The sequence below is a fragment of the Staurois parvus genome, unplaced genomic scaffold (genome assembly GCF_062004578.1).
Source record: "Staurois parvus isolate SC_StPar_1 unplaced genomic scaffold, SC_StPar_1.0 ptg000795l, whole genome shotgun sequence".
In the NCBI taxonomy this organism is placed as follows: domain Eukaryota; kingdom Metazoa; phylum Chordata; class Amphibia; order Anura; family Ranidae; genus Staurois; species Staurois parvus.
The window spans coordinates 1086833-1108378 of NW_028318591.1; the positions used below are offsets into that span (position 1 = coordinate 1086833).

The following is a 21546-nucleotide window of genomic DNA, read 5'->3' on the forward strand; positions in this document are numbered from 1 at the left end:
AAGCTGGCCAGACGTGCAGGGACAATCCCGACTCATTAGTCTCAGTGAGCGCGTACCTAAACATTAAGTAATTACAAACAATTTTCAGAGATATGTATCCTGTGAAACAGCATGTACAACTATTCTGTGCAAATGGGGGCAAAATCAAATGTTACTAGGCTATTTCCTCTACAGGTTGTATGTTCGTTCATTAGAAAAGGAAGAACGTCAGTTCTATGCACATGCTGGTAAAATCAAATGTTACTAGGCTATTTTCTCTCCAGGTTGGATGTTCTTCCTTCATAATAACAGGAAGAACATCCCTTCTATGCAAATGTTGGCAAAATCAAATGTTACTAGGCTATTTCCACTACAGGTCAGATGTTCTTCATTCATTAGAACAGGAAGAACGTCAGTTCTATGCAAATGCTGGCAAAATCAAATGTTACTAGGCTATTTTCTCTCCAGGTTGGATGTTCTTCCTTCATAATAACAGGAAGAACATCCCTTCTATGCAAATGTTGGCAAAATCAAATGTTACTAGGCTATTTCCACTACAGGTCGTATGTTCTTCGTTCATTAGAACAGGAAGAACGTCAGTTCTATGCAAATGCTGGCAAAATCAAATGTTACTAGTCTATTTTCTCTCCAGGTTGGATGTCCTTCCTTCATAATAACAGGAAGAACATCCCTTCTATGCAAATGTTGGCAAAATCAAATGTTCCTAGGCTATTTCCTCTACAGGTCGGATGTTCTTCGTTCATTAGAACAGGAAGAACATCAGTTCTATGCAAATTCTGGCAAAATCTAATGTTACTAGGCTATTTTCTCGCCAGGTTGGATGTTTTTCGTTTATTAGAACAGGAAGAACATCAGTACTATGTAAATGACAGAAAAATCAAATGTTACTAGGCTATTCTCTCTCCAGGTTGGATGTTCTTCCTTCATAAGATCAGGAAGAAAATCAGTTCTATGTAAATGTCAGAAAAATCAAATGTTACTAGACTATTCTCTCTCCAGGTTGGATGTTCTTCCTTCATAAGAACAGGAAGAACATCAGTTCTAGGTAAATGTCAGAAAAATCAAATGTTACTAGGCTATTTTCTCTCCAAGTTGGATGTTCTTCCTTCATAAGAACAGGAAGAACATCAGTTCTATGCAAATGCTGGCAAAATCTAATGTTACTAGGATATTTTCTCTCCGGGTCGGATGTTTTTTGTTTATTAGAACAGGAAGAACATCAGTTCTATGTAAATGCCAGAAAAATCAAATGCTACTAGGCTAGTCTCTCTCCAGGTTGGATGTTCTTCCTTTATAAGAACAGGAAGAACATCAGTTCTAGGTAAATGCCAGAAAAATCAAATGTTACTAGGCTATTTTCTCTCCAGGTTGGATGTTCTTCCTTCATTAGAACAGGAAGAACATCAGTTCTATGCAAATTCTAGCAAAATCAAATGTTACTAGGCTATTTTCTCTCCGGTCAGATGTTTTTCGTTCATAATAACAGGAAGAACATCAGTTCTATGTAAATGACAGAAAAATCTAATTTTACTAGGGTATTTTCTCTACAGGTTGGATGTTCTTCATTCATTAGAACAGGAAGAACATTCCTTCTATGCAAATGTTGGCAAACTCAAATGTTACTAGGCTATTATCTCTACAGGTCGGATGTTCTTCGTTCATTAGAACAGGAAGAACACCCGTTCTATGCAAATTCTGGCAAAATCAAATGTTACTAGGCTATTTTCTCTCCAGGTTGGATGTCCCTTCTTCATAAGAATTGCAAGACTCCTGAAAATACTACATGATAGCCACAAGATGAAGCTGATAATCATAGTATATGTCTTCTGCTCATCAGCTCCATCCAGTGGCCATAATGCAGTATTTTCAGGATTTACACTATTCTTATCAATGAAGAACATTCGACCTGGAGAAAAAAAGAGCCTGGTAACATTTGATTTTGACAGCATTTGCATAGAACAAACTTACAAGCTTGGATGGATGACTAGCTCTGAGAATTTCTTATAAGTAACCCCTATAGATTTGTACCAGACAAACATTTGGAAGGCATATTGTGGACTGTGGACACCTCAGGTGCTGGCTTATATTTGGAGAAAAAAAAGTTTTTAACCTATCCCATCACTTTGAACCTAAATGAAAACTTTGGGTTTCCACTCCGGCTTCTATAGCTATATCTGGTGGATTCCACTGTTTTGGGTGCTGGCTGGGTGACGAATCTGTTCTGACTCCTTACAGTCTGGAAAGGCAATGGAAATATCCAAATCATCGTCATGACTAAGCCCTGTGGGTGGGGCGAAACGCGTTGGGGAGGTGGATTGGACAGAGGTAGGGATATTTCCTTTGCCTGTCCCATCACTTTACCACCAACAAGCCTCAATCGGCAGTGTCTGTACATGCACCCTAAATATGGGGTCACCATTATCAGAAGACTGCCATTTAATGTCAGTCTAGGACTATTAAATTTAAGGACAAATGTAAATTAAAAAAAAAAAAAAGATAAAGCCAACACGTTTTGGGAGGTTTCTCAACACCCTTCCTCAGGGCATGAAGTACTGTCTGGAAAACGTGGTGGACTTGAGGGACTTTGAAGGGTTCAGGAGTAAGCTTGCTCCTTCGTCTGAAGCAGGCTTTAATGGCTGTTGGTGAAAGTGGGCATGTCCAAGATTATGAGCAGAGATGTTTGTTTCACTCATCAGGTTCTTCTTTATCACTGTTTACAGAAACCTCCACACCTGACACTCATTAGTCTACACTCCTACAGGCAACAACACTTTATATGGCAGTTCAGTGGAAAAAAAAGTGGGCTGCCAAAGACGTCCAAACTGAAGCACTTTTTTTTCCGCCATTATATTTCCTCAGTCTTCTGGGTGGAATGACGGCCAGTATCATTTAACCCACTTCCTCTGAGCCCTGGCTGTCATGGGCAGCTGTGAAGGAGAAGCTACGACCGATGAGCTCAGCTCTCTGTCACTCTGCTCTCTCCTTCCATCTGCATGCTCCTTGTCAGCACATTAAATGCCCGGTCATACTGATGCGATTTCAGGTGCGATTTGGGAATTGAAATAGCATATAATGAATGTAAATATCAGTGTCTTAACATTTGCGATTTGCTGCAGCACGATTTCTAAAGTAGTTCTTGCATTACCTTTTCTGCAATTTGTTGCGATTTCACATACATAGAATATAATGGAAATTGCACTGAAAATTTAAGAAAATCGTTGAAAATCTTCACAAGCAGCAATAAGGTCTTCAAAAATCGCACCTGAAATCGTGCTGAAATTGCACACAAATTGCAAGATTTTAAATCTCAGAGGTGTGACCGGTGACTAACTGATTGGCTCCTCGTGCTGCTTCCTGTGCCAGTCTGAGCTCTACTGTGCATGGTTGTGAGAAGCTGATGCCTGGTTAAATTCAGGTACTGAAATAAATGTAAGAATGTATTTATGAATGCAAACCTGCAATCATTTGTATCCATTATATTCGCCTGGAGTTCAGCATTAAACACTTTTTAGTAGGTCTGGGGGGAAATGTGAAACTTGAAATGTCCATTTCACCCAGGTATATAGAACCTTGAGAATTAAAGTACATTCCTGTAAATCAGCTATCCATTAATTCAAAAAATAAATTGTATTATTTCCAATTAGTTGGAAAAGACTGATACTAAGTGGGCAGAACAGTGAAGCACAACTGTTGTGCAACACGGCTAAGGAGGAAGCAGAACCTGTATATGGAATGGGGCTAACACACAGCTAAGGAGGAATATATAAGGGGCTAACACATGGCTAAGAAGGAAGCAGAACCTGAACATATAAGTTGCTAACACATGGCTAAGAAGGAAGCAGAACCTGCATATGTAAAGGGCTAACACACAGCTAAGGGGGAGCAGAACCTGCACATGTAAGGGGCTAACACTTGGCTAAGAAGGAAGCTGAACCTGCACATGTAAGGGTCTAACACAAAGCTAAGGAGGAAGCAGAACCTGAACATGTAAGGGGCTAACACATGGCTAAGGAAGGAGCAAAACCTGCATATGTAAGGGAATAACACACAGTTAAGGAGGAAGCAGAACCTGCATATATAAGGGGCTAACTCATGGCTAAGGAGGAAGCAGAACCGGCACTTGTAAGGGGCTAACACAAGGCTAAGGAGGAAACAGAACTGGCACATATAAGGGGCTAACATCATGTCTAAGGCAGAAGTAGAGTATATGTAAGGGGCTAACACACACACACACCATGTATAGTATATATATATATATATATATATATATATATATATATATATATTATACATACACATGTACATACATACACACACTCTATATTGCCAAAAGTATTGGCCCCGCCCTCCAAATCATTGGATTCAGGTGTTCCAATCCCCTCCATGGACACAGGTGTATACAGTCATCCCCTAGGCATGCAGACGGCTTCTACAAACATTGGTGAAAGAATGGGTCGCTCTCAGGAGCTCAGTGACTCCAAGCGTGGTCCCGTGATAGGTTGTCACCTGTGCAATAAGTCCATCCGTGACATTTCCTGGCTACTAAATATTCCACGCTCAACTGTTAGTGGGATTATAACAAAGTGGAAGCAACTGGGAACAACAGCAACTCAGCCACCAAGTGGTAGGCCACGTCACATGACAGAGCGGGGTCAGCGCATGCTGAAGCGCACAGTGCGCAGAAGTCACCAATTGTCTGCAGAGTCAATAGCTAAAGACCTCCAAACTTGGTGTGGCCTTCAGATTAGCACAACAACAGTGTGTAGAGAGCTTCATGGAATGGGTTTCCATGGCCGAGCAGCTGCATCCAAGTCTTACATCACCAAGTGCAATGCAAAGCGTCGGATGCAGTGGTGTTAAGCACGCCACCACTGGACTCTAGAGCAGTGGAGACGTGTTCTCTGGAGTGACCAATCACACTTCCCCTAGTTCCAGTGAAGGGAACTCTTAAGCATACCAAGACATTTTGGACAATTTCATGCTACCAAATTTGTGGGAAGAGTTTGGGGATGGCCCCTTCCTGTTCCAACATGACTGCACACCAGTGCACAAAGCAAGGTCCATACAGACATGGAGGAGCCAGTTTGGGGTGGAGGAACTTGACTGGCCTGCACAAAGTCCTGACCTCAACCCCATAGAACACCTTTGGGATGAATTAGAGCGGAGACTGTGAGCCAGGCCTCCTCCCCCGACATCAGTGCCTGACCTCACAAATGTGCTTCTGGAAGAATGGTCCAACCTTCCCATAGACACCCTCCTAAACCTTGTGGACGGCCTTCCCAGAAGAGTTGAAGCTGTTATAGCTGCAAAGGGCGGGGCCAACTCAATATTGAACCCTACGGACTAAGACTGGGGGGCCATTAAAATTCATGTGCCTGGAAAGGCAGGGGGCCCAATACATTTGGCAATATAGTGAATATATATTTTATTTTTGGCCCCTTTTTTTGTACATATGAACCTGTATTTGTCCAGTCATAGTAGAACTTAAGAAAAACAAACGGAATTATTATCCCATTAATTAATAACATAAAAAAAAAGCTTTGCTGCAATACTCAGCTTCAATCCAGGGTTCTCCCACCCCCCAGAATAATTCCTTGGCATAGCCTGCAATTAGTTTGTATCTACTCCTTGTGTCTGTCTGTGTATGAAGTTGGTGGGGATACGGATCTCCATCGAGGGACAGATGTGGATGGCTCTGTGTATAATGTCATAGTAATGGACACACACAGTAAGTCTGTAATACACGGCTCACAAAAGAATTAACGGAACACTTTGAAAACACATCAGATCTCAATGGGGAAACATCTCCTGCTGGATATCTACACTGATATGGACGGGGTAATGTGTTAGGAATGTAAGGATGTCCCATCGTTTGAAGGAAATGAAAATGATCGACCTACAGAGGACTGAATTCAAAGACACCCGAAAATCAAAGTGAAAAAATGATGCAGCGGGCGAGTCCATTTTGCTGAAATTTCATTGCAGCAACTCAGAATGGTCCTCAGTAGTCTGTATGGCCCCCACGTGCTTGTATGCATGCCTGACAACGTCAGGGGGAGGCTCTTAATGAGATGATGGATGGTGTCCTGGAGGGATTTCCTTCCAGATCTGGACCAGGACATCACTGCGCTCCATGACAGTCTGAGGTACAACCTGAAGACATCGTATGGATCTAAACATGAGGTGTTCTATTGGATTTAGGTCAGGTGAGCGTGGGGGCCATTCAATGGTATCAATTCCTTCATCCTCCAGGAACTGCCTGCATACTCTCCCCACATGAGGCCGGGCATTGTCTGCACCAGGAGGAACCCAGGACCCACTGCATCAGCGTTGGGTCTGACAATGGGTCCAAGGATTTCATCCTGATACCTAATGGCAGTCAGAGTGCCATTGTCTAGTCTGTAGAGGTCTGTGTGTCCCTCCATGGATATGCCTCCCCAGACCATCACTGACCCACCACCAAAACGGTCATGCGGAACCATGTTACAGGCAGCAGAATGTTCTCCACGGCTTCTCCAGACCCTTTCACGTCTGTCACATGTGCTCAGGGTGAACCTGCTCTCATCTGTGAAAAGCACAGGGCACCAGTGGTGGACCTGCCAATTCTGGTGTTCAATGGCAAATGCCAATCGAGCTCTATGGTGCCGGGCAGTGAGTACAGGGCCCACTAGAGGACATCGGGCCCTCAGGCCACCCTCATGAAGTCTGTTTCTGATTGTTTGGTTAGAGACATTCACACCAGTGGCCTGCTGGAGGTCATTTTGTAGGGCTCTGGCAGTGCTCATCCTGTTCCTCCTTGCACAAAGCAGCAGATACCAGTCCTGCTGATGGGTTAAGGACCTTCTACAGCCCTGTCCAGCTCTCCTAGAGTAACTGCATGTCTCCTGGAATCTCCACCATGCTCTTGAGACTGTTCCAGGAGACACAGCAAACATTCTGGCAATGGCACGTATTGATGTGCCATCCTGTAGAAGTTGGACTGCCTGTGCAACCTCTGTAGGGTCCAGGTATCACCTCATGCTACCAGTAGTGACACTGACCCTAGCCAAATGCAAAACCTGTGAGAAACAGTCAGAAAAGATGAGTGGGGAAAAAAATGTCAGTGGTGTCCACCTGTAAAACCATTCCTGTTTTGGGAGTCACCTCATTGTTGCCCATCTAGTGCACCTGTTGTTAATTTCATTACCACCAAAGCAGCTGAAACTGATTAACAACCCCCTCTGTTACTTACCTGACCAAACCGATATCCCCGGAGTTTCATTGACTTGATGCTAGACTGATTACAAAGTGTTCCCTTAATTTTTTTGAGCAGTATCATATAAAATAAAAAATATACCCAAAACCTGACTGTAGTTCTTCAATCTGAACACTAGATAGCAGGCTAGCACTACATTCACCGCTAAGATTTCAGTTATGAGACATTAGAAGCGTTCACCTCCTCTGATCCCCTCTCTATCCAGCATGTCTCATGAACAGAGGAACTCAGTCAGGGACCGGACTGACAACTCATGGGGCCCCGGGCAATAAGGAATCATGGGGCCCCTGTGTCCTTGCCCAAACTCAAAAAAGCCTATGAAAAAGGTACCAGGGGCATCTCATGGGGCCCCCTACTGACCCCGGGCCCTCGGGCAGTGCCCGAGTTTCCAAATGGTCAGTCCACCCCTGAGCTCAGCTATGTGTGCCAGTTGTATGTGTGGCAATGTAAGGCAGGACACCCTGTCTTTGCTGGGCAAGGATAATATTATTATTATTATTATACAGTATTTATAAAGCGCCAATAGTTCGCTCAGCGCTGTACATTACAAAGGGGGACAGAACATGTGACAGAACAATACCAATACAATGCAAAACATAAGGGGATCGAGGGCCCTGCTCTTTCGAGCTTACAATCTAGGAAGGAGGGGATGGTGGCACAGGAGGAGATAGCTGTGGGGGATGGGGTGGTAGGAAGAGTGGAGGAGGTCGGTCAAGTTAGCAGGGGGTGGGGTAGGCTTCCCTGAAGAGATGGGTTTTCAGGGTGCGCCTAAAGGAGAGGAGAGTAGGTGATAATTTGATGGGTTTGGGCAGGGAGTTCCAGAGGATGGGTGACACCCTGGAGAAGTCCTGGAGGCGGGCATGGGAGGAGGAGACCAGGGAACTAGAGAGAAGGAGGTCTTGTGAGGAGCGGAGTGTGAGTGCTGGGCGGTATTTGGGTATTAGGTCAGTGATGTAGTTCGGGGCAGTATGGTGGACGGCTTTGTACGTCAGTGTTAGGATTTTGAATTTGAAGCCAGTGGAGGGATTGGCAGAGGGGGGTGGCGGAGATGGAGCGGTTGGAAAGGTGAATGAGTCTGGCAGCCGTATTCAGGATGGACTGAAGCGGGGATAGCCAGCGGCGAGGCAGGCCAGTGAGGAGGGAGTTGCAGTAGTCGAGTCGTGATATGATGAGGGAGTGGATGAGCTGTTTAGTAGTTTCTGGGGTTAGGAACGTGCGGATTTTGGCGATGTTGCGGAGGTGGAGTCTGCACGAGTTTGTTAAAGATTGGACTTGGGGCTGGAAGGATAGGTTGGAGTCCAGAATGACACCAAGTACTCTGGCCTGCGGGGCAGGTTTGATATTGGCGTTGTTGGATGTGATGGAGAAGTCAATGGGGGGTGGTGTCCGGGCTGGGGGGAAGACAAGAAACTCGGTTTTGGAGAGATTCAGTTTAAGGAAGTGGAGCGACATCCAGTCTGATAATATAGTCGGATAATACAGCAAGCTGCTGTGAATGCTCCAATACATACAGTAATTAACATAAAGGTATTGTCTATCATTTCAGGTGTTCAGCTGTGAAATTGGAAATGAAAAGAAGAAAAATCCTTTTTTCTGCCATTATAAAGTAAAATAAAATAAAAGTATTTGGAGGGAACTACTTCTTCCCTTTGAAGATGTTCTGGTGCTGCTTGGAAACAAATGACGTTCCTAAAACTACAGTGAAGGAAATGCGTATTTGCTCCCCTGCTGATGTTGAATGTTTGCCCCTCACAAAGAAATGATCGGTCTAAATATCGAATGTTCGGTGTATTGTAACACTGAGAGACAGAATAGCAACAACAAATTCAAAAGAAATGTATGTCTAACAAATGATGACTGATTTACATGTTCATGAGGGAAATAAGTATTTGATCCCCTATCATTCAGCAGGATTTCTGGCTACCAGGTGTCTTTCATACAGATAACAAGCTGAGATTAGAAGCAGTCTCTTAAAGGGAGTGCTGCTAATCTCATGTTGTTACCTGTATAAAAGACACTTGTGAACAGGAGCAATCAAACAATCAGATTCCAAACTCTCCACCATGGCAAAGACCAAAGAGCTGTCCAAAGATGTCAGGGACAAGATTGTAGACCTACACAAGGCTGGGCTACCAAACTATAGGGCGGCGGGGATGTGGTTAAAAAGGTCCCTGACCCTTTCCAAAAAACGCAGCAGGTGAAGACGCAGAGATGTGAATGTGTCCCATAGGAAATCATGTAAAATGGACTGTAGTGCGCTTCTGCAAAATGCAAAACGCACCGCAAAACGCTTAGGTACAGGGGTGGACTGACCATTTGGAAACTCGGGCACTGCCCGAGGGCCCGGGGTCAGTAGGGGGCCCCATGAGATGCCCCTGGTACCTTTTTCATAGGCTTTTTTGAGTTTGGGCAAGGACACAGGGGCCCCATGATCCCCTATTGCCCGGGGGCCCCATGAGTTGTCAGTCCGCCCCTGTTTAGGAATTATTCATTTGACCAACAGGCAAATGTAGGTAAAAATGAAAAAAGTGACTATACTGCTGCTTTATTACAAGCCGCCGATGACGTCACGACCACGGGTGTCACGGTCACGGTACACTGCTCTGAAGAAACAGCACGGGTATGCCATTCCTTCAAAGCGCATGCGCCGGTGATGTCAGTGGCTTCTGCTCCGTAGAATATCTCCTAAGCGGCGAATGTTTAGGAATTATTCACCAACAGGCAAGCTTTATTATACATTTACCTGTAGGTAAAAATGAAAAACGTGACTATACTGCCACTTTATTACGGGCACTGCACATGACAGGGTACCAGCCTCTTGCCGTCCCTGTACAGCAGGGCTGGAGCGTGATAGGAGGAAGCAACACAAGGAGCCAGCTGTGCTGCACTGCTGATAGGAGGAGAGATCAGAGAAAGGGATCATGAGTGTGCTGCTTCTCCTTTCACTGTCCAGTCGGAAGATGTGGCCGGGAACTGCGGCACAGAAAAATCAGGTCTTCTGTACTGCCAGGCAGGTCAGTGCAGCCTGCCAGAGCTGTTTAAATCCCAGGTCTGGATGGATAAAAAGGCAAAGCTTTTGGCAGGTAAACAAGCCCCCATATATGTCTTTAGCCGTCTGCCCGGAGATGTTAACAGTTCTCCCGCAGACAGGAGGATCCATCTGCGCTGGTCCTGGCCGCCATTGTCCTCTAAACTGTCCTGGAGCTGCAGATGGTTCCATCAGCCGGTGACAAGCCGCCCCCATCCCAGGTGTGATAAGATCTCTCCATGTGCCCGTCCAGGTAAACACACTTCCATTATCAGGCGGAATCTCAGCCGCGTACAATAACACATTCCGCCGGAGGGAGCTTCACAGGCATTCTTCACATACTCCACACAATGGAGGCTGATTGGGAGGGCAGCCATCCACAGACACCTTGTTTTCGAAAGGTGACCCTGGATTCCCGATGGTGGATCCAATAAAGTCTTGTGTGGATACAATTCAAGTGGGGCTAGGTGTACACTTGCAGTTGGGGAGGGACAGTAAAATGCGCAATTGAGCTGTGTTTTTACAGCCTCCCCCCAAAAAAAAAATCCCCTTTAAGCGGCAAAGGCAGCCCACTCAATTGAATGGTGTTGCGCAGGAACGTACACCGTTGCGGCACGGTGGCGTGGACTTTTAGGGGTTAAAACAGTTGGTGACATGATGCCCCCTCACCGCCTAACGCCCTCTGAAAAGTGATCCGCCAAGGATCATTTTTCAAAGGGTAACAAGGGTAGACGAGTCCTAACTGCCAAGCATGGCACTGTAAAAAAAAAAAGCAAAACGGAAGTCACCAGCACTTCCAGGATTTATTGTGAAGGTCTATAAAGGAAAATGGTGGACGAATGTCACAAGCTATCTTGAATTCTGACCAAATTTTGCTTAACACATTGATTTCCTTTGATTGTCAACTCCCTCTAGTGGCCATAATGCAGTATTTTCCTAAAATATCTCTAACGAGGGACTATACCACACTATGGCCACTAGATGGAGCCGATGACCATAGGAAATCAACATATTAGGCAAAATATGGTCATAAATCATGACAGCTGGTGGTGACATTCTTCCAGCGCATTTTTTTTTTTATAAACATACCACATAGGTCAGGGTCTCAAAGGGTCCCCTTATTCAGAGCAACTCACCACAGACAGTCCACACCGGCACTCAGCCCTATTCCAGCCTGGATTGAGGGTCTCTGAGGGTCTCTGACAGTCTCTGAGAGTCTCTGAGGGTCCCTGAGGGTCTCTGACAGTCTCTGAGGGTTTCTGACAATCTCTGATGGTCTTGTTTGACTTTTTTTTACATTCAGTCAGAAGTCATTGTTCAAGGAAGGAAGAGTCCATTCCACCCGAAACGCATTGGCTGTCTCTGACCGTCTTGTTTAACATTTGATAAAAAAAAAAAAAACGTCCAACTGAGATTACCGTTTCTTAACGCCAACTTTTGGCAGCTCAGATTCTCAATTTTTTTCTGGGAGAAAGGGACCATAGTCTACTCCACAGGCCATTCCTGCCTGAGATCTGCTTCTGTTATTGCCTGAGGTGCCCTAGATGCTGGACTGCCAGGGTCACCATGTACCCCCCACCCTCTGTCCTAGCATCCGTCATAGAATTTTGAAAGCTAAACTCCAGGCAAACAACTTAATACACAGATGAAATACATACACAGGAGCTGCTTCACCTTCAAGAGCATTTCTACTTCTGTCCATGCAGTCCTGAGTTTTACACAGCTGTGCCACTCACCTTGCCGAGCACGGGAAGGGGACCTGATCTTTCTCTGTTGAAGTTCTGTAACACTTACAGGTCTATCCCCCCCTTCCCCACCCTCTCCTTCCCCAGCCTGTGACTGGATGTGTTGAAAGCAGAGTCCACGGTGATCTTTTATTGTCAATAGAATAAAATATCCAACACATTTTGGGGGTTCACACACGTCAGGGTTGGCGATGTACTACCCGCAGATGGTAGAAGTCAATATGACATCTAAAAAAAAACCTTCTAAATCTCTTTTATGCCAGGCATTGTGGAAGCTACATAATAGTTTAGCCCTGATTTAGGGGGAGCGTGTGAACCCCGAAACGCGTTGGATCTTTTATTCTACAGAGTCCTGTCAATGCTGAAGTTACATAATACTCAAGCCCTGATGACGGGGAGTGTATGAACCTGGAAACGTGTTGTACTTTTATTCTACAGAGTCCAGGTAAGGCTGAAGTTACATATTAGTCAAGCCCTGATGAAAGGGGAGGGTGTGAACCCTGAAACGCGTTGGATCTTGTATTCTACTGAGTTCAGGTATTGTTGAAGTTACATATTAGTCAGGCCCTGATGAAGGGGGAGTGTGTAAACCCTGAAACGCGTTGGATCTTTTATTCTATAGAGTCCAGGTGTTGCTGAAGTTATATATTAGTCAAGCCATGATGACGGGGAGTAGGTGAACCTGAAACGCGTTGGATCTTTTATTCCACTGAGTCAAGGTATTGTGGAAGTTACATAATAGTTCAGTCCTGATAGAGGGTGTAAACCCTGAAATGCATTGTTGTAAACCCTGAAACACATTGGATCTTTTATTCTACAGAGTAAAGGCATTGCTGAAGTTACATATTAGTCAGGCCCTGATGACAAGGAGTGTGTAAACCCCGAAACGCGTTGGGTCTTTTTTTCTATAGAGTCCAGGATTGTTGAACTTACATAATAGTGAAGTCCTAAAAGGGGGTGTGAACCCTGAAATGCATTGTTGTAAACCCTGAAACACATTGGATCTTTTATTCTACAGAGTAAAGGCATTGCTGAAGTTACATATTAGTCAGTCCCTGAAAACAGGGAGTGTGTAAACCCCGAAACGCATTGGTTCTTTTTTTCTATAGAGTCCAGGTGTTGCTGAAGTTGCATATTAGTCGAGCCCTGATGACGTGGAGTGTGTAAACCCTGAAACGCGTTGGATCTTTTATTCCACTGAGTCCTGGTATTGTTGAAGTTACATAATAGTTCAGTCCTGATAGGGGGTGTAAACCCCGAAATGCATTGTTGTAAACCCTGAAACACATTGGATCTTTTATTCTACAGAGTCCAGGCATTGCTGAAGTTACATATTAGTCAAGCCCTGATAACAGGGAGTGTGTAAACCCCGAAACACATTGGGTCTTTTTTTCTATAGAGTCCAGGTGTTGCTGAAGTTGCATATTAGTCGAGACCTGATGACGTGGAGTGTGTAAACCCTGAAACGCGTTGGTTCTTTTATTCTACAGAGCCCAGGTATTGTTGAAGTTACATATTAGTCCAGCCCTGATGAAGGGGAGTGTGTAAACCCTGAAACGCGTTGGTTGTTTTATTCTATAGAGTCCAGGTGTTGCTGAAGTTACATATTAGTCCAGCCATGATGATGGGGAGTGGGTGAACCTGAAACGCGTTGGATATTTTATTCCACTGAGTCAAGGTATTGTTGAAGTTACATAATAATTCAGTCCTGATAGGGGGTGTGAACCCCGAAATGCATCGTTGTAAACCCTGAAACACATTGGATCTTTTATTCTACTACGTCCAGGCATTGCTGAAGTTACATACTGGTCAAGCACTGATGACTGGGAATTGTGTGAACCCTGAAACGCGTTGGATCATTTATTCTACAGAGTCCAGGTATTGTTTAAGGCAGCGTTTTTCAACCACTGTGCCGCGGCACACTAGTGTGCTGTGAGATATTGTCTGGTGTGCCGTGGGAAAAATTGCAATTTCATCCATAACATGTGGCCTCGGCTCACAAATAGACCAATCATTAGAACAGCAATGGGCAAACTACGGCCCGGCGGACCTTTTAATCCGGCCCGCGGAGCGTGATACTGTCAGGATGATCTGTCCCCCTCGACGTATCTGCGCATGTGCCGGAGATCGCTGATCGGCTGCTAATGCCTGAAACTGGCACATGCGCAGATACGTCGAGGGGGACAGATCCTCATAGGAGACAGATTTTCATGCTACACCAGAACGGCGAGAGGAACGCGCGGAGCAAAGGTAAGTGAATTGACACAGGGGGGGCTTGGGGACTTAATATGGGGGATGAATTAATATGGGGGATGAATTACTATGGGGGATGAATTACTATATGGGGGATGAATTACTATGGGGGATGAATTACTATAGGGGGGATGAATTACTATGGGGGATGAATTACTATATGGGGGATTAATTACTATAGGGGGGATGAATTACTATGGGGGATGAATTACTATATGGGGGATGAATTACTATATGGGGGATGAATTACTATAGGGGGGATGAATTACTATAGGGGGGATGAATTACTATATGGGGGGTGAATTACTATGGGGGATGAATTACTATGGGGGATGAATTACTATATGGGGGATGAATTACTATGGGGGATTAATTACTATATGGGGGATGAATTACTATGGGGGATGAATTACTATGGGGGATGAATTACTATATGGGGGATGAATTACTATGGGGGATGAATTACTATATGGGGGATTAATTACTATGGGGGATGAATTACTATGGGGGATGAATTACTATATGGGGGATTAATTACTATGGGGGATGAATTACTATGGGGGATGAATTACTATATGGAGGATGAATTACTATGGGGGATGAATTACTATATGGGGGATTAATTACTATGCTTACTATGGGGGAATATTACTATACTTACTATGGATGACACATACACATCATTCATCTACTCTTGGTCCGGCCCCCGGGTCCAATTATAAAATACTTTATTATTTCATAATAAAGTAATTATAAAATAATTTCTTTGTGTTTGATTCCTATTCAAGAGAATTACTTTATATATAGTCAATATAGGCACAGAGGTAAATTTTTTTAACATTTTCTAATGGTGGTGTGCCTCGTGATTTTTTTCATGAAAAAAGTGTGCCTTTGCACAAAAAAGGTTGAAAAACACTGGTTTAAGGTACATAATAGTCAGGACTTGATGAAGGGGCAATGTGTGAACCCTGCTTTGATCTCTCCTTCTATCAGCATGTCCCTTGTTAGCATATGAGCACTGCGGAACCAAAGATGTCCTATTTGTGCTGCTTCATCCTCCCCCACTCTGAGCTCTACTGTACAGAGATCAAATGACGCTGATTAACAGGGCAGGGCTTCCTGAACCATCCAACATTTTCCGCTCTGTAATACACACGTTTTGGGAGTATGGGGTTGCAATGACCTCAATGGATTATTAGTAAGGATGCACCGATATATCGGCGGCCAAAATGTATCGGCTGAAAAGGAAAAAATGGTACTGATAATGGGCGCGATTTTACCCGTGATTTTACCACGTTTAGAGTGAGTTTTTCAGAGGTCATGTGACTAAAAAAAGCATCAACATGCAACACGTGTGCGTTTTTGATGGGTTTTCAATGCATTGCAGGCCTGTTTCACACCAATGCCGTTTGCGTCCATTTGCAGTGCTTTTTGCAATGTGTTTTGTGTTTTTGCATGTGCATTTTTGATGCGTTTTGCTTTTTTTTAAATGTTTTTTGCCAACTTTTGTGGGGCAGATTCAAAACGCAAATGCATAAAAAAACGCAACACATAAGCGTTTTTCATGCATTTTCAATGCATTTCAGGGCTAGTTCACACCAATGCAGTTTGCGATTTGGCCATTTTGCAGTGCTTTTTTTTTAGTGTTTTTGCACGCACATTTTTTATGATTTTTTTATGTATTTTGTGTTTCTTTAATGGGTTTTTTTTTAGCCAACTTGATGTTGGGAAGATTCAAAACGCATCAAAAATGCAACACGTGTGCGTTTTTTATGCTTCTTTAATGCATTTCAGGCCTGGTTCACACCAATGCAGCTTGCGTTTTGTCTGTTTGCACTGCCTTTTGCAGTGCATTTTGCGTTTTTTGCATGCGCGTTTTTGATGCATTTTTTGATGCGGTTTGCTTTTTTAAATTTTTTTGCCGAACTTGTTGCGGGGCAGATTAAATGCATCAAAAACGCAACACTTGAGTGTTTTTGATGCATTTTAAATGCATTTCAGGGTTAGTTCCTACCAATGCAGTTTGCGTTTGGTCCATTTTTGCAGTGTTATCTTAGTGTTTTCAATGCATTTTGCGTTTTTGAAAATTTTTTGGACAACTAATTGCTGGGCAAATTAAAAATGCAAAATGCATCAAAAAGGTACTACATGCGTTTTCTGCAGCATCTCCATTGAAGTCTATTGAACCAAAAAACGCAATGTTTTGCGTTTAAAAAAGTCCCTGACCCTTTCCAAAAACGCAGCAGCTCAAAAAAACATAGATGTGGATGTGTCCCATAAGAAAACCATGTTAAATGGACTGTAGTGCGTTTCTGCAAAAAGCCCTAAAAAAAAACGCATTGGTATGAACCAGGCCTCAATGGGGAGGTGAGTTTTTTGTGCTTTTTTTTTTTTTTAACTTGCCAAATATGCACCAAAAAATGCGGAAAGCAGGATTTTTCACACCGCAAGGGAAGCGCAACGGACCAATGTGAAGACACTGAATTTAAACAGATGCATTTTTCTTGAGCTTTTCTTGTGCCTTTTTTTTTAAATGTAAAAACTGCTCAGTGTGAAAGCAGCCAAGTGGGCGAAAAGGTGCTGAAAATAAATTCATATCCATTTAAATTCTTGATACTAATTTAAAAGTCGAATATAATACAATTATATATGAAAAAAAAAATATATATATATGTGTGTGTGTGTATATATATATACAGTGTGTACATATATATATATATATATATATATATCATATTCATTTAAATGATTGATACTAATTAAAAAGTCAAATATAATACAATTATATATGGAAAAATATATATATATATATATATGTGTGTGTATATATATATATATATATATATATTTATATATATCATATTCATTTAAATTCTTGATACTAATTAAAAAGCCGAGTATGAAACAATTATATGTGGAAAAAAAATAAAAAATAAATATATATATATGTATGTGTGTGTGTATATATATATGTGTGTGTATATATATGTGTGTCTTTGTGTGTATATATATATATATATATATATATATATATATATATACAGTGGGGATCGAAAGTTTGGGCACCCCAGCTAAAAATTTGTATTAATGTGCATAAAGAAGCCAAGGAAAGATGGAAAAATCTCCAAAAGGCATCAAATTACAGATTAGACATTCTTATAATATGTCAACAAAAGTTAGATTTTATTTCCATCATTTACACTTTCAAAATAACAGAAAACAAAAAAATGGCGTCTGCAAAAGTTTGGGCACCCTGCAGAGTTAATATCTTGTACTGCCCCCTTTGGCAAGTATCACAGCTTGTAAACGCTTTTTGTAGCCAGCCAAGAGTCTTTCAATTCTTGTTTGAGGTATCTTTGCCCATTCTTCCTTACAAAAGTCTTCCAGTTCTTTGAGATTTCTGGGCTGTCTGTCACGCACGGCTCTTTTAAGGTCTATCCATAGATTTTCAATTATGTTGAGGTCAACATAATTGAAAACCTATTCCTAACCTATACACTATTCCACTATAAAGACAAGTATGTCTTTATAGTGGAATAGTGTACCACAACTCCAGTGTCTGCCAGATCTTTCTGGAGGGATCGTGCAGTCAAACGTGGGTTTTGAATTGTTTTTCTCACAATCCTGCGAGCTGTTCTGTCTGATATTTTTCCTGGTCTTCCAGATCTTGCTTTAACTTCCACTGTTCCTGATGACTGCCATTTCTTAATTACATTCCGAACAGAGGATATTGACATCTGAAAACGCTTTGCTATCTTCTTATAGCCTTCTCCAGCTTTGTGAGCGTCAACTATTTTCAGTTTCAGTTTTCTAGACAACTGCTTAGAAGAACCCATGGTGCTGATTGTTGGGGCAAGGTCAGATGAGTCTGGGCATTTAAAACCTTTGAGATTGACATCACCTGGTCTTCCCAGACGATGATTGAGATTGGCTTCTTTATGCACATTAATACAAATTTTTAGCTGGGGTGCCCAAACTTTTGATCCCCACTGTATATATCTCCATTAAAATTCTTGATACTAATTAAAAAGTTGAATATAATACAATTATATGGAAAAAATATATAAAAATATATATGTATGTGTGTGTATATATATATATATATATATATATATATATATCTTCATTTCGGTCCAAGAGTGCACCACTAGATAACAGGTTTGCAACATTTTTTTAAAATTCCTTTGACCCACATCTGATGCAACTGTTCAGAAGTTTTCTCACCTCTAGTGAACAATTATTGTTAGAGGTCTCATTGTTCTACACTCCTGAAACTTACTTGTTCTCTGGCAGATCGATGACCGTGTGGAATAAGGTCCCGCTGACTGGTACAATCTCGGGTAGGCTGTTTTCCCGCCTCTCCTTTCGGGCAGGGTGGGTGGCGGAGAGACTCCTGGCCTGGGCTTCCTCCAGGCTGACCAGCTTCATCGGCACCGATCCGGACGGTAGGGTCATGCTCTTCACTATCCGGCATTCTGCAGAGAGAAGAGAAAGAGGACTCTACTACATAATCTTTGGAGAGTATTTATAGGCTTGGTGAGGGATCCACAAACAACCTGGAATCTATTAACCACTTGAGTTCCGGAGGATTTTACCCTCTTCACGACCAGGCCATTTTTTGCGATTCAGCACTACGCTACTTTACCTGGTAATTGCTTGGTCATGCAAAGCTGTACCCCAATGAAACTGGGTACACAAATAGAGCTTTCTTTTGGTGGTATTTGATCACCACTTACAAAGTTAGTCTGGCTGAAAAAAGATAAAAGTCCAGCCAGTTCAACCAGTAAAAAAAAAAGTTATAATCCTATACCCACAGATGATCCAGAGGAAGGCAAAAAAACCAGCAAAGCATGAATAGCTATGTGTGCTCAGAGCATGGTCGACTCTCAGAAACATTCCAAGGTTCCAAAGAACAAAAACTTTGTTCTAATAACATCTTTTTGCAAAGTCATGTAAGCATGTAAGCACTTAGTAATGCCATTAAATCATCATGAATATTTATGTGGTCTCAAAATAGAGAAATTCCAAGGGTCCAAAGGATAAAAAAAATCATTCTAATTTCATAGTTACATAGTTAGTCTGGCTGAAAAAAGACAAAAGTCCATCCAATTCAACCATAAAAAATAAAAAAGTTATAATCCTACACCAGATCCAGAGGAAGGCAAAAAAAACCCAGCAAAGTATGATCCAATTTGCTCCTGCAGGGAAAAAATTCCTTCCTGATCCCCCGAGGGATATTCCCTGGATCTACTTTACCTATAAATGGTATATCCAGTTATATTCTGTGTATCTAAGAAAGGATCCAGGACTTTCCTACAGCAATCCATTGAGCTGGCCACAACCAATTCTTGAGGGAGTCTATTCCACATTTTCCCTCCTCTCACTGTGAAGAAACCTTTCCGTGTTTGGAAATTAAATTTCTTTTCCTCCAGATGTAAAGTGTGCCCCCTTGTCCTCTGTGATGACCTCAGGGGGAATAACTCTACACCAAGTTCACTATATGAGCCACTGATGTATTATACATGGAGATCATATCCCCCCTTATGTATTATACATGGAGATCATATCCCCCCTTATGTATTATACATGGAGATCATATCCCCCCTTATGTATTATACATGGAGATCATATCCCCCCTTATGTATTATACATGGAGATCATATTCCTCCTTATGTATTATACATGGAGATCATATACCCCCTTATGTATTATACATGGAGATCATATCCCCCCTTATGTATTATACATGGTGATCATATCCCCCCTTATGTATTATACATGGAGATCATATCCCCCCTTATGTATTATACATGGAGATCATATCCCCCCCCCTTATGTATTATACATGGAGATCATATCCCCCCTTATGTATTATACATGGTGATCATATCCCCCTTATGTATTATACATGGAGATCATACCCCCCCCCCCTTATGTATTATACATGGTGATCATATCCCCCCTTATGTATTATACATGGAGATCATATCCCCCCTTATGTATTATACCTGGTGATCATATCCCCCCTTATGTATTATACATGGTGATCATATCCACCCTTATGTATTATACATGGAGATCATATCCCCCCTTATGTATTATACCTGGTGATCATATCCCCCCTTATGTATTATACCTGGTGATCATATCCCCCCTTATGTATTATACATGGAGATCATATCCCCCCTTATGTATTATACATGGTGATCATATCCCCCCTTATGTATTATACATGGTGATCATATCCCCCCTTATGTATTATACATGGAGATCATATCCCCCCTTATGTATTATACATGGTGATCATATCCCCCTTAAGTATTATACATGGAGATCATATCCCCCCTTATGTATTATACATGGAGATCATATCCCCCCTTATGTATTATACATGGAGATCATATCCCCCCCTTATGTATTATACATGGAGACCATATCCCCCCTTATGTATTATACATGGAGATCATATCCCCCCTTATGTATTATACATGGAGACCATATCCCCCCTTATGTATTATACATGGAGATCATATCCCCCCTTATGTATTATACATGGAGATCATACCCCCCCTTAATCTCCTCTTCTCAAGAGAGAATAAATTCAGTTCCTCTAATCTTTCCTCATAGCTGATCTCCTGCATGCCTCTTATCAGTTTGGTTTCCCTTCTCTGCACTTTCTCCAGTTCCCCAATGTTCTTTTTGTGAATTGGTGCACAAAACTGAACTGCATATTCCAGATGAGGTATAACTAATGATTTGTATCGGGGGGGGGGGGGGTATTATCTCTCTCTGTGGAGTCTATACCTCTCCTAATACAGAGAGGATTTTGCTTGCTTTAGAAGCTGCAGCCATGCCATTATTAAGCTTGTGATCTACCAGAACCCCCAGATCCTTCTCCACCATTGATCTCCTGAAAAATTTTTTTTTTTATTTATTATTATATAAACAAAAAAGGACTTAACATTTTGTGGAATTTTTTTTTCTACTATAGAACATATCCAATTAAAATTTCTTCATACATTTAAGGTCAAAATGTATATTGCTACATGTGTTTAGTGAAAAAAGATCTCAATAAGTGTATATTGAGTTTGTGTGAATGTTATGGCCAGGGCCGGGACAAGGGGTGGGCAGGAGGGGCAGCTGCCATGGGCACTGTGGTATCATGTGAGGTGGGGGGGCACCAAAAAGAGGTTGGGGGGTGGGATTTGTGTTAGGGGGGATTTGGAGGGCAGTAGGGGATAAGAATTGTTCAAGGAGGGGAATTT

The 21546-nt window shown here is 42.4% G+C and overlaps 1 protein-coding gene across 1 annotated transcript in view; it reads right to left on the bottom strand.

The window, feature by feature from the left end:
- ARHGAP31 (Rho GTPase activating protein 31) overlaps positions 1–21546 on the bottom strand; it is a 305615-nt gene that overhangs the window by 39583 nt on the left and 244486 nt on the right. Inside the window, exon 7 of the mRNA XM_089654741.1 lies at positions 18561–18756. Within this exon, the coding sequence (XP_089510867.1) occupies positions 18561–18756 (196 nt within the window). The remainder of the gene's footprint in view (positions 1–18560; positions 18757–21546) is intronic.